The following is a 12,951-nucleotide window of genomic DNA, read 5'->3' as shown; positions in this document are numbered from 1 at the left end:
TCAGGACCACATCATCTACAAAAAGCAGAGACGAGATCCCAGCCGTCCGAACTGCAACCCCTCTCCACCACGACTACGCCTCGATATCCTGTCCATGACAATCACGAACAGGATTGGTGACAAAGCGCACCCCTGGCGGAGGCCAACCCCCACCGGGAACGAATCCGGCTTACTGCCGAGGATCCGGAAACAGCTCTCGCTTTGGTGTATAGAGATTGGATGGCCCACATAAGTGACCCCCTCACCCCATACTCCCACAGCACCTCCCACAGTATCACCCGAGGGACCTGGTCATATGCCTTCTCTAAATCCACAAAACACATGTAGACTTGATGGGCATACTCCCAGGCCCCCTCCAGGATCCTTGTGAGAGTGAAGAGCTGGTCCGTTGTTCCACATCCAGGACGGAATCCGCATTGTTCCTCTTCAATCTGAGGTTCAACTATAGGATGAACCCTCCTTTCCAGCACCTTGGAGTAGACTTTACCATGGAGGCTGAGTAGTGTGATACCCCTGTAATTGGCACACACCCTGTGGTCCCCCTTTTTAAACAGAGGAACCACCACCCCAGTCTGCCACTCCCTTGGCACTGTCCCAGACTTCCACGCAATGTTGAAGAGACGTGTCAACCAAGACAGCCCCTCCAAACCCAAAGCTTTCAGCATTTCTGGACGAACCTCATCAATTCCTGGGGCTTTGCCAACGTGGAGTTGTTTGACTACCTCAGTGACTTCCGCCAGAGATATTTACAATGATTCCCCATCAGCCTCCAGCTCTGCCTCTAAAAAAGAGGGCGTGTTAGTCGGATTAAAGAGTTCCTCAAAATGCTCCTTCCACTGCCCGATTACCTCATCGGCTGAGGTCACCAGCATCCCGTCCTTACTGTAAACAGCTTGGACAGTTCCCCGTTTCCCCCTCCTGAGGTGTCGAATGGTTTTCCAGAAGCACCTTGGTGCCGCCTGAAAGTCCTTCTCCATGACTTCTCCGAACTCCTCCCACACCCGCTGCTTTGCCTCTGACACAGCAGAGGCTGCAGCCCTTCTGGCCTGTCGGTACCTTGCAACTGCCTCCGGAGTCTTCTGGGATATCATATCCCAGAAGGCCTCCTTATTTAATCGGACAGCTTCCACCACCGGTGTCCACCACGGTGTCCGAGGGTTACCGCCACTTGAGGCACCTAAGACCTTGAGGCCACAGCTCACCGCTGCAGCTTCAGCAATTTGAACATTGCCCACTCCAGTTCAATACCCCCAACCTCCACAGGGATGCCAGAAAATCTCTGCCGGAGGTGTGAGTTGAAGATCTCTCTGACAGGGGCCTTCTCCAGACGTTCCCAGTTCATCCGCACTACTTGTTTGGGCTTACCTGGTCTGTCCAGAATCTTCTCCCATCCTCTGACCCAACTCATCACCAGATGGTGATGAGTTGACAGCTCTGCCCCTCTCTTCACTCGAGTGTCCAAAACAACCGGCCTCAGATCAGATGATACGATCACAAAATCGATCATCTACCTTTGGCCTAGGGTGCTCTGGTACCATGTACACTTATGAGCATGACAATCCGTGACTAGCACAGAAGTCTAATAACTGACGACCAGTCGTATTAAGATCAGGGAGGCCGTTCCTCCCAATCACGCCTCTCCAGGTGCCTTCATCATTGCCCACGTGGGCGTTGAAGTCTCCCAGCAGAACTATGGATTCCCCTTACTGGAGCCCCATGCAGGACTCCATTCAGGGTCTCCAAGAAGGCCGAATACTCTGAACTGCTGTTCGGTGCATATGCACAAACAACAGTCAGAGTTTTCCCCCCTACCACCTGCAGGCTTAAGGAGGCGACCCTCTCGTCCACCGGGGTGAACTCCACCACCGCGGCGCTCAGCCGGGGGTTTGTGAGTATCTGTAGAGTCTGTAGAGTTACACTTTATTGTGGAGTATCCCCACACCAGCCGGCACCTCACACCCTGGGCAACTCCAGAGAAGAATAGGGTCCAACCCATATCCAGGAGTACAGTTCCAGAACTGAGACTGTGTGTGGAGGTAAGCCCCACCAGATCTAACTGGTAGCGTTTCACCTCCCGCACAAGCTCCGGCTCCTTCCCCGACAGAGAGGTGACATTCCACGTCCCAAGAGCCACCTTCACTGCCACCCATGCAGCAGCGCACCCGACCCAAGTGGTTCTTCTTGCGAGTGGTGGGCCCATCCTTCTGTCTGATGACATCAATAGTTACTCACAGTTTCATATTGGGACGTAACAACCTCTGACCTCAATATCTGAATAAAATTGTCACACATTTCTCACTGACTTTAGAGTCTGTAGAGTTACACTTTATTGTGTTGACTGCTGTTTGCTGTAGTATGTTCATGTAAAAAAGGCATTTATGTAACTGCTTTGGGGTCAATTCTTTCTGTCAAATTGAATCAGGAGCTTGGGAATCAAAGTCAAATTGATACAGGAAGTCAGTGGAAAACTGTGGGTTTTTGTTGAAAATAGCTGCTAGCTGTGGCTGGAAATGATGCTGATGAGAGCAGTGAGAGTGAACCAAAACAGAAAAGATGTAAAACCAAAACAGTGAGCTAAAAGATGCTAAAATACTCTGTAAAGATAAGTCTGTTGATTATGTTGTCACTATGAACAACTCATTTCACATACAAGTTTTCATTTCATCCCTTCTTAATAAAAAATATTAATTATTGCTGCTCTAGTCAGCTTTAAATAGCATTCAGGTATGAGGAGTTGTGGATCAAATTTAGATGTAAAACACTGTTTGTCTTTCATAAATTGGCCTGTAGATAGTGATGTGGCAAAGTAGTCTCCATGAAGCTTCATGAAGCATTATTGTACTTGTTAAGTCCACTAGATGGAGCTCTGGTTTTAAAGAAAAGGGCTCAATGAATGGTGATTCTGTGTGTTTTCAACCCTTTGTTGAAGAGAGAGCTCTATCTAGTGGACTCAGAAAATAAAGAAAGCCTAATTTGTGCATCACACCATTAGCTCTGCTTATGAGATTGAAGGCTTACTGTTTTGACAACCATATAACAAACAGCACAGACACTAACAGTGATATTCATTTGCAGGTCAACAAAATATGGCATTCACGCCACATTTCAAGTATTCTACCAGGAATGTGCACTTGCACGTATTTTATTGGACTTCACAGGTTCGTCTGTCTAAACATGGCCCTGTGATAGACTGCTGAACTGTCCAGGGTGTGTAACAGAAAAAAAAACAGCATACAACAACATATTTCCACATGTGTACGGAAAATGTATTTTAGCTGACCATTCTTGCATTATTAAGTATTGTATTCATTGAATTTTGAATATTTCTGGCCTGAAGTGAACCAAACTATACAGCAGCAAGCTGACTCTGTATTAATTAAAAAAGAAACAATAGTAAATGATTTATGACCTGCTGCTGAAGCTGATGCCAACCCATGATAAATTAAAATGCCTATACCCGAGCTGCTGTATGGGATAGAATAATAGATTTACATTGTATCCCACTTGCTCTCCAACCAGTGTTTCTACTGTTCATATAGGGTCACTGGCTACTCTGTTTCTGACCTGCTGTACAGCATCTCATGTGTGGAATAGTTATAGAAGAAATGTTGTGATGCCCCAACAAGTTTTTTTTATTAGATAATCTTTATAAATATGATGATTTCCTCCCACATATGATTATTGAGAGCATTGCTTCCTCATGCTAATGTCAAGTACTAATCACCTCATCACATGTAGCCTAGCGGGGCTGGCTGGCTGAACAGCGCTGGGCCAAGGCCATCATCCAGCGCCCTCTCATATGCTGGATGTCAGGCCCCTTCTGCTATCTCCCCTATCTATTTTGCAAGAGCACTGCTTGCTTAAGATATAAACAAGCAAGAGCGTTTTTTCCCCTCCGGTCCCGGATTGATAAGATGTAGCAAATCCAATACTTCACAGCGCTGTGGAGATATGTCTGGCACTGCGAGACTACATGTTGCTTTTCCCCTATTATGTTATTTTGAAGCCACTGCAATTCAAATCCTCCCACTAGAAAATGTAGCTGAAGGAGGAGAACAGAGGTAGACTACAGATATTTAATAAGTGCTGCTGCAAGTAAAGAGTAACCTTTTTAGGGGGGGGGGGGGGGGGGGGGTAGAAAACAATGCAGGGGTGCAATTATACACAAGCGTACAAGCTGTGTAAAACCAATACAATGTGGCTTGTGCAGAAAACACCCACAGGAGTAATTACCATTTACTCCGAAGGGAGCAGAATCCACATTGCAAAAGTTGGTGGAGAGCTCTGGTGGGTGGGAGAGCTTTTGGGCGGGTGTCTTCCAGCAAGTTAAATCACAGGCTACAGCAATAACAAGTGGGTGGGAGACACGAGACAGGAAAATGAGGGAAGTTAAACCAATATTTAGACTACTAACTCTGTAATCTGGACATAAATCAGAGTAAGGCAGGGCCTGAGAGGGTTGGGAAGTGTCACTCACATAAGTCTTGCCCTATTGTGATCCTTAGGCTTAGATATGCACAGCAGGGAACAATGTTCTTGTTCATTATCTAGTGTTTTGTTCTTATTGTTCAGTGCTTTTCATCTCTAAATATTGTCATGAATCAAACTGCTTACCTCCTATTTGGGAATTTATGGCCCTGGATGTTTTTTCAGCCTAAACATAAGCAGAACTTTCATATCACAAAGTCAAAAATCAGTACCTTTACATGTTTTAATTATTAAAATTGGTCTATTGAAACACAATAGATTATGACAACCAAGTGTACAAATGAAATAGAAATATTCCCTAATGTCTGTCAATGGCTCTGGAAGATCCATTTAAAAAAGCAAAAGAAGAAAAGAATATTAATGAGCAACATACTTCACAATGAACAATCAGAACATTCAATATAACAAGGTTTTTCTTTTTCTAGACATCTTCACATTAGAAACAAGCGACTCCATTTGTGTTTTAGTACAAAACAGAGAGCTGAAATTGTTTCACAGTTTCTTGAAAATCCTTCACATACAATTGAAAGTCACTACTGAGGTTTTTTTTTCTCTCTTTCTTATTTTACTCAAAATTGTCTTCTTTGTCTCCTTGAAAATCAGTCAGTAAAAGACACTGGCTCGGTCGTTGGGGCCTCAAAGTCATTGTCCGTCTGTGTGATTTCCCTCCATGTTGAGATGTGGGGGAGACAGTTTATAGTAGTGATGGGCATAGTAGTCTCCATGAAGCTTCATGAAGCATTATTGTATTTGTTGAGTCCACTAGATGGAGCTCTTGGTTTAAAGAAAAAGGGCTCAATGAATGGAGATTCAGTATGTTTTCAACCCTTTGTTGAACAGAGAGCTCCATCTAGTGGAATAAAGAAATGGTTCATGGAGCTTCATGAAGCTTCATTCGCCCATCACTAGTTTATAGTGACTGGCAGTGCTCACCATGCTCTTATTTTGTGGCAGAATCACCCATGGTCACAAAAATACAGAAGCCATTCTCTAAGACTGACTTGATGATTGAAGTCAAGTATGTGCACGGCCACCAGCCAATACAATAGCCTTTACCGAAAAGTTTGCAAAACCTACAGTATATGCAGAAGCAGCTGTCATTGTCCTGTTGTTCCTTGAGCTTCCCTCTGAGGCCACGCAAAAAAAAGAATAAATATAAAACCTTCAACAAAAGAATGCAAACGTGAAAAATCTGATATACATACTATACTGTATGTGCAGTCAGTATACACTGGTTTACTACAGTTTTTTTGCTCATGGGAGAAGAAAAAAAAAGATTATATTGAAGTCATGCTCTAAAAGGCTTGTTGCAGCAATGAGTCAAGTGTTTTGCTCATGGAGAGGAAACACGCAGAATAAGTCTTGTTCGACCTGAGAACCTATGAGTCATTTAAAGGCCCAGACACACCAAGCCGACACTAATGAACTAGTGGCGATGAAGGCCGATTGTTGCATTGCCTCACTTTGTCTGCGTCTCGGTCATAAAGCTGCACTTGAACACACTGCAAAGACTAATTAGCATGTACTTTTTGCACTTGCGTAAGAGGAAATAACTCTCTATACCAGCAGGCGGCTGTAGTCTTTATGTGTCATTCAAAAAGGAAAACTTGAAGGCCGACAGGACGGATTCACGACGGCAGTGAACATACACTGACTATATTCTGTACATTAATGATGTTCCGTACAAATGACCTTTTTTCGCAGAACACTGAATAAATACTACCAGGTCATGAACAAAATGTGTGTCATCTTCAGTTGACCCCATTACCAACCGAGCACAAGACACCCAGGCCATTTGTTCCTGTGAGATTTCAGTAGCCTAAGTTTGCGAGTGCGCCCACAATGCTCAACAAGGTAGCTCAATTCCCGAATACAGCTGATTATGTTATCATAGGCTGTTAAATATATTACCTTTTGTTGAATAAATGCTTTGAAATTAGCATTTTTAACAGCGATGACAGGGCGACACGGTGGTGTATGAGTTAGCACTGTTGCCTCACAGAGAGAAGGTCTGTGTGGAGTTTGCATGTTCTCCCCGTGTCTGCGTGGGTTTTCTCCGGGTTCTCCGGTTTCCTCCCACAATCCAAAAGACATGCACGTGTTAGGTTAATTGATGACTCTAAAATTGCCCGTAGGTGTAAATGGTTGTCTGTCTCTGTTCGTCTCTATGTGCCCCGCGATAGACTGGCGTCCTGTCCAGGGTGTACCCCGCCCCCCACGACCCCGACAGGGACAAGCGGTTGAAGATGAATGAATGAATGAACAGCAATGACAGACAGCAAGTCCGTCTGTGTGATTTCCCTCCATGTTGAGATGTTGGGGAGACAGTTTATAGTGACTGGCAGTGCTCACCATGCTCTTATTTTGTGGCAGAATCACCCAAGGTCACAAAAATACAGAAGCCATTTTCTAAGACTGACTTGATGATTGAGCACAATGATGACGTACAATAGTGTTATTTTCTTAAAGGGTAATAAAGTTAACATAATTTTTCACCAATTGGCTATTTTAACATTTACAGTCTTTATGAGATGAAACAAAGCCGGGATTAGCTATTTAGCACCACCGGTAGAATTCCTGGTGGGTCGATCAGTTTGTTTGTTTGCAAAGGCAATTTTTATTTTGTTTATTATTTTATCGCACCACTCTCGCACAAGGCAAAGGCAGTGCTGAAAAGGCAAGAATTTAAAAAAAGTACACTTAGTAAACTAAAACTAAACTGAGAAGCTTTGTCCTTAAAACCAGCGAGAGTACACCAAACGAATGAGACGGGTAAGCTAACGTTAAGCTAGTTAGGAGCTGTGCAAGATGCTAGCGCCCGTGCAAACCATAAAACAACGCCTGCAAACCCCGGTTCATTTTTATGAATCAAACTCTTTCTCGTGGCTCTTCAGCAGCAGAACCCACTAGTCCAGTTTGCTGCTAACAGTGAAGAGCCAGTAACAAGCACCAGCCATGAGCCCAACACAGTGGGCAGGTAGGATTGCTCAGTGAGTGAATATTAATATAAATATTCTAAGAATTAGAATTAATGTTATTATTTCTTTCATTTGGATGGATATCTATGAACACTTTTTTGCACAGAAAATGTATTATGATACTGTTGTCATTGTTGTTTTTCCAGTATGAATTCCAGCCTTGTGATTGGCTAAAATTGCCTAGCTGTGCTATTGCCACCTACTGCTTTAGCATGTGCATGACATTGTTTGAGACGGATGTCTTTTTGATGTTTTATGTGGACAGAGATATTTTTTATCACACCGGTGGTGTGGACTGGATTTTCTTTTAACCAGGGTCCATAAAAGTTGGGTTTCAAAAATACCGTGTTCGTGTGGACTAGGCCTCAATCTTGCACTGCCTTTGCACTGAATTGGAAATTATATAGTTTTTTTAGAATTCACTGAATTACAAAGTTGTAGAGAGTGTGCTATTGCAGACTTGTATACTAAGGTTTTAATGACATTAGTTTAATATAGTTAGCCGTGAGCTAAAGTGGACCGGTCTAAGGCATGAAACTCCAGGGCTGAAAATGAGTCCCACTCTGGCCCTGGATGACACTGTTGATGTCATGTACTATAAACTCCTATGATAGACATCATAGGATCAGTCAAAGTTTCGACCAATCAGTGGATATATCCCCGGAGAATGAGCACACCAACTTATTTGTCTGTCTCTTAACAACAGAGGAGTGCTTGCTGAGGGACGTAAAGTGTATGGAACACATTTAAGTCTATGTTAGCAGGTTATGAACAAATTAATTTAGCTCAATGGCTAAAAAAATCTTTCCTGATATTAGAACTTTGATTTTGATCTCACAACCTCTTGACTTTAGCCGTTTGTTTACTGTCCTCACTTCCGTTTCTCTTCTTGTGCACTCATTCTTTCACCAACGGGCTCCACTGCCGATTCAACATGCTGAAAAAACAGCCAACGCAGACTTACTAGTGCCAGCGGTGCCACCCCACAAAAACTAGGGAAACAGGATCTCACATCGAACAGACAGGGGTCCCAAACATTGACCGACGGTCAACCGCCGACCTGGTGTGTCAGGGCTCTATAAAGGCGTAAATGTTGTTCCAGAAGTGGAAAACACAGTCACTTCTGCGAGACTACTCATTATTTATTTCTCCTTTCTTTTAGCCCCTTGTTCTTATTTGAGGAAGCAAAATGACACATGAACTGCAGAGTTAACGTGTGGACTAACTTGAAAATTCAAATGAAATGAACAGTTAAAAAACTGGCGGATATTTTAGAAACTCAATCATGGTGCCAAATATTTAGAAAGATTACATTCAATTAAGTAGTTGTTTTTCACATACAGTCAAAAAATCGCACTGTGCAATGATTCTTTTTGACTTTTGATGTGTGTGTAACAACTCAAGACTCCACAGTCTCCTGCTTCCTTGTTGAGCTCACTGTAACCTGAATTCAAAACAGTCTCCTAATTCCATGGCTCTGTGAAAGCATCACCCTTCTCTAACTGTCTAAAGTGTTTTAAATGTCTGTTTAACCTGTTAGTTCCTGTGCCATTTCTGTCCATAAATAACAGGAACCATAGAGTAAAAAAATGTGCTACTATCCAAACAATCCAAGAGCTCACTGCATGAGAACATACAATAATAAAATGAAACAAGACATATTCATCATTACTCCATGGTGGCTCTGCATAAGCGTCTTTGATGAATTTGGAAAAACCTAATATGCCCTCACATGCTCATTTAAGAGTCACTTGGTATTAGAGCTGTCCTAGTTGAGTTTGAATGAGGCCATATTAGGGGACAACTAAGGGTCAGAGTTCATAGTCTTTTCCTCTAGTCATCTACTCCAGTTCCTCTCTGTGCTCCATGCGCATATCTCTCCTTCCTCCTCCGCTGGACATTTGCCTCCCCCTGTCATTTTCCTCCTCTCCGTCCTCCTCCTCTTCCTCCTCTTCCATTCCTTCTTCCTCTTCCTCCTCCTCTTCATCCTCCTCCTCGGTGCCGTCCATGGAGTCGTCGGCTCCCAGCATGGCTTGCTGCATGGCCAGGGTGGCTGAGTCTGAGGACAGCGACTGGAGGCTGTCCATACTCAAAGGGTCTGAGTGGAGGCGGGGACATAGAGAGGGGGTGAGGAGTTATAAACACAGTAACACACCAAATCTATTCCACAATAGATAGACTTCAGTACTCAGTTTGCTTTTAAGCCAAGGGGAGTCATTTCAATCCACTAATAAAGCAAGAAATCTCTGTCTGTCTGTCCGTCCGTCCGTCCTTTGAATATCTTGAGAAATGCTCACCCAATCTACCTCACACTTGGCAAGAGTGTTGCTGGGGAGTCAATGACATGCTATGTTGGATTTTGTGCAATTTGGTCAGATGATGGCAATGAACTACCACTACTACATTTTGGCTTGTAACTTTTGAACTGTAATTCTCAGATTTTTTTATCACTTTTTGAACAATCATCACCAAATGTGATGATCAAAATACTGGGCGGGACTTATATTACAAAACATATCTCCTGGACGCTTTGTGATTTTGTCACCACATTTGGTGAACATATGTAGATATGATGTCTGAGTGAACATGAGAAATTGTGTGCCCTTTGGTGTATTGCTGAGGACTAGTGATTAATTAATGCAGCAGTTAATGCAGCCACTCACTTACGCGAGTGCCTGACCAAATGTGCACTGTGGATCTGTAGGGCAATATTATCCCCAACCGCACGCAAACATAGAGTTTGTGACTGAGTGAGTCTCACTGATCCACTCACATAGTGACAGGACCATGCAGGAGCCGAGTCAGCCATGTGGTAGGGCTCTGTCGCCAGTGGTACTCGACACCAGGCTCGCCACTCGAGTAATAGGTAACAGTAACCTAACATTAATTTGAGGATTTAAAAAATGTTTTTTTAACATTTGTAGTAGCCTTCTTCCCAAAGCACAGTCAAATAATGCTATGAATCAGTTACATGAGTGTGTGAGTGAGTGTTACTTGAGGTGTGAAGTTTGGGTAATTTCTCCGGGTGTAGCAGGCTCAGCTACTCAGACTGACCATCTTTCGCATGATTCGCCATGATTCGACATGATACGCCATGATTCGCCATGATTCGCCATGATTCGCCATGATTCGCCATGATTCGCCATGTACCCAGATGTTTCCTGATCAGCGATCTCAGATTGACCGTTGCTCACTCAGTCCCCCAGTTGATGTTTGATGATACAGATTAAATTGTTGCTGCAGGTTATATAACATTTGGCACCCTATATAGAGTTCTATGTCGTTGTTGGGTTGTGAAAGTTTCAAGATGTTTGAGTTCGCTGCAGTTTTTCATTTTATAGTGGAAAATTTGGGAGAACTCAACTAAGTTGAGTGAATGGTCACTAAAGATCCATGATACTTTGGTTATTTTAGGGAGCCGGGTGGTGAATTAGGAGTGCAGTATTGAGTGTGAAGTAAATTAAATGAGCAGTTCTCGAGAATGCTCCACTTACAGATAGCAAGCAATGGGCCCCCTGACAGACTACTGCACTCGTAACTGAAAGGTTGAATATGAAGAATGAGCAGAACAGCTCCATCTAGTGTCTCAAAATCGTAGTCGAAACAACAAAAAATAATTCCAGCAGTCGGGTTGCCAGGTTTGTTGCAGAGTGTGTAAAGTGATCAGCCTGCTCCATGTCAGTGATGAATCATACAGGGTAACGACTTATTTGGACTAATGAATTAATTTTATAACAGTATTTAACGTTAGCCAGTCTTTAACTGGAAGCCTTTCTGTGAGTGCTGTGTAATCCATTAGCTAGCTCTCAACTCAAAATAATTCCTTGTTTCTGAAGCCTAACAAGAGACAACCCTGGCAACCAGCAACGCTTAACGTTATCGGCTGCTACTCTGGAAACAGAACAGGACAGAAAGTCATTTGTCAAACCCGTCAAAAAAATATTAATTCAGACTAAATTCATTTTTTTTTATGGAAAAGAAACACTTTCATTCTGTATCCCTCAAAACAGCCTGTGGGTATATTCTTTTAAATAAATATTTATATAGCTATTAATAAAAATTCTACATATTCAACCTTTAACAGAAATAGTTTGAGTGCATTGTAAGTTAATTAATCTGTTAGTACTTACACTGAATAAACATGTGTTAATTATGTGCAGTTTATTATTGCTTAATTTTCCAAATGTTCCCCTGTGCTTGAATGCAAACCACACTGAAGAATATCATCATAAATTGTTTCAGTAAAAATGTGAAGTCTGGTTTGAGAGGGATTTGTTTCTCCACATTGCTCTGCTGTTCTCCACACAGCTGCTGTACAGAGATAGTAGATAATAAATGTCACCCGATGGCTTAAATCTATAACCTAAAATAGGCCTTGTATGACTGAAAAGTATTTATTTATTAAACTATTTTTAAGAAAGTTGGGCCACTTGTGCTTTCAAACATAAGCAGATCTAATTTAAGAGTCCGGTAGGAAAAATGTAGGGTTTCCCTCCAAGAATGTTATCCTCTTTGTTCTTGACTGTTGCCATATTCTGTTCACATATTCTCACATATAAATAAAGGAAAGAGTGACATCTAGTGGGGACATTTCAAACGCACACATTTGAATTGGTAATGTGGGGTGTAAATGTTAGTGTTGGCATACTGTCTGAGTTGTTTCCTGATCTGTGCGTCTGCAGAACTCCAGCCACGATGGAGTCAGGCCAGAAGCGTTGTGTTGGGCGGTGCTGGGACTTCATCTTCTTGGCTTTAGGAGCCGGGTCTGGGTTACTGGCATCCAACATGGGCTGGAGAATACGCCGACGGGCATTGATGAACCTGTGAGCAGGAGAAAAGGACGAGGGTTCAGGGGTTGGGACTGATGTACGGGATACACATTCACATTTTCAAGTGACATATAGCTGGAAAGTGTGGGAAAGTGTCGGCCCAAGAATTTCTAACCTTAAGAAATGCATCCAAAAAGGATTCACTAAACCTTTTCAGCTACTTGGCTTTCGTCAGGGTGGTGTCTGAGGTTGTTTTTCATAACCTTATACATAGCAATCAGTCATGTTTTTCCTCACCAGACTGACAGAGGAGTGTCATGCTAGAATACAGCTACCGAACGTAACTTGAGGACTGCGTCCAGCGAGATTTACCAGGGTCACAAAATTCATATCAAACTGTTAACCTTGGTAGCTCTGATCTCATATGAATCAAGCCTCTGTTACTGTATTGAACTATTTCTCCATTAAAATCTTCTCAGAGACAAATTTTAGTTTGCTGTTCGGCTGTTATTTGACAAAGTTTGTCAGGGACCAAACAATTCCACAACATGCATGTGGACATTATCAGTTTTATCGCTGATCATCAAAATAACAAAGTGATTATGACTGTTTTTTTAGTTATTGGGATCATCTTGAATAGTAGAAAGTAGGGTAAAGTAGAACTGCTTTTATTTTACAGAAAACCATCTTCTCATAGCCTATCGAAAGAAGAATAA

The 12,951-nt window shown here is 42.7% G+C and overlaps 1 protein-coding gene across 1 annotated transcript in view; it reads right to left on the bottom strand.

The window, feature by feature from the left end:
• Window positions 1-8,383: 8,383 nt before the first annotated feature.
• pknox2 (pbx/knotted 1 homeobox 2) overlaps window positions 8,384-12,951 on the bottom strand; it is a 101,381-nt gene continuing 96,813 nt past the window's right edge. Inside the window, exons 10-11 of the mRNA XM_083926635.1 lie at window positions 12,115-12,287; window positions 8,384-9,564 (exon numbers count right to left, since the gene is read on the bottom strand). Of these exons, the coding sequence (XP_083782761.1) occupies window positions 9,308-9,564; window positions 12,115-12,287 (430 nt within the window). The 3' untranslated portion in view covers window positions 8,384-9,307. The remainder of the gene's footprint in view (window positions 9,565-12,114; window positions 12,288-12,951) is intronic.

The sequence above is a fragment of the Echiichthys vipera genome (assembly GCF_963691815.1).
Source record: "Echiichthys vipera genome assembly, chromosome: 14".
Taxonomy (NCBI): domain Eukaryota; kingdom Metazoa; phylum Chordata; class Actinopteri; order Perciformes; family Trachinidae; genus Echiichthys; species Echiichthys vipera.
This window is presented reverse-complemented; position numbering and strand designations above follow the sequence as displayed.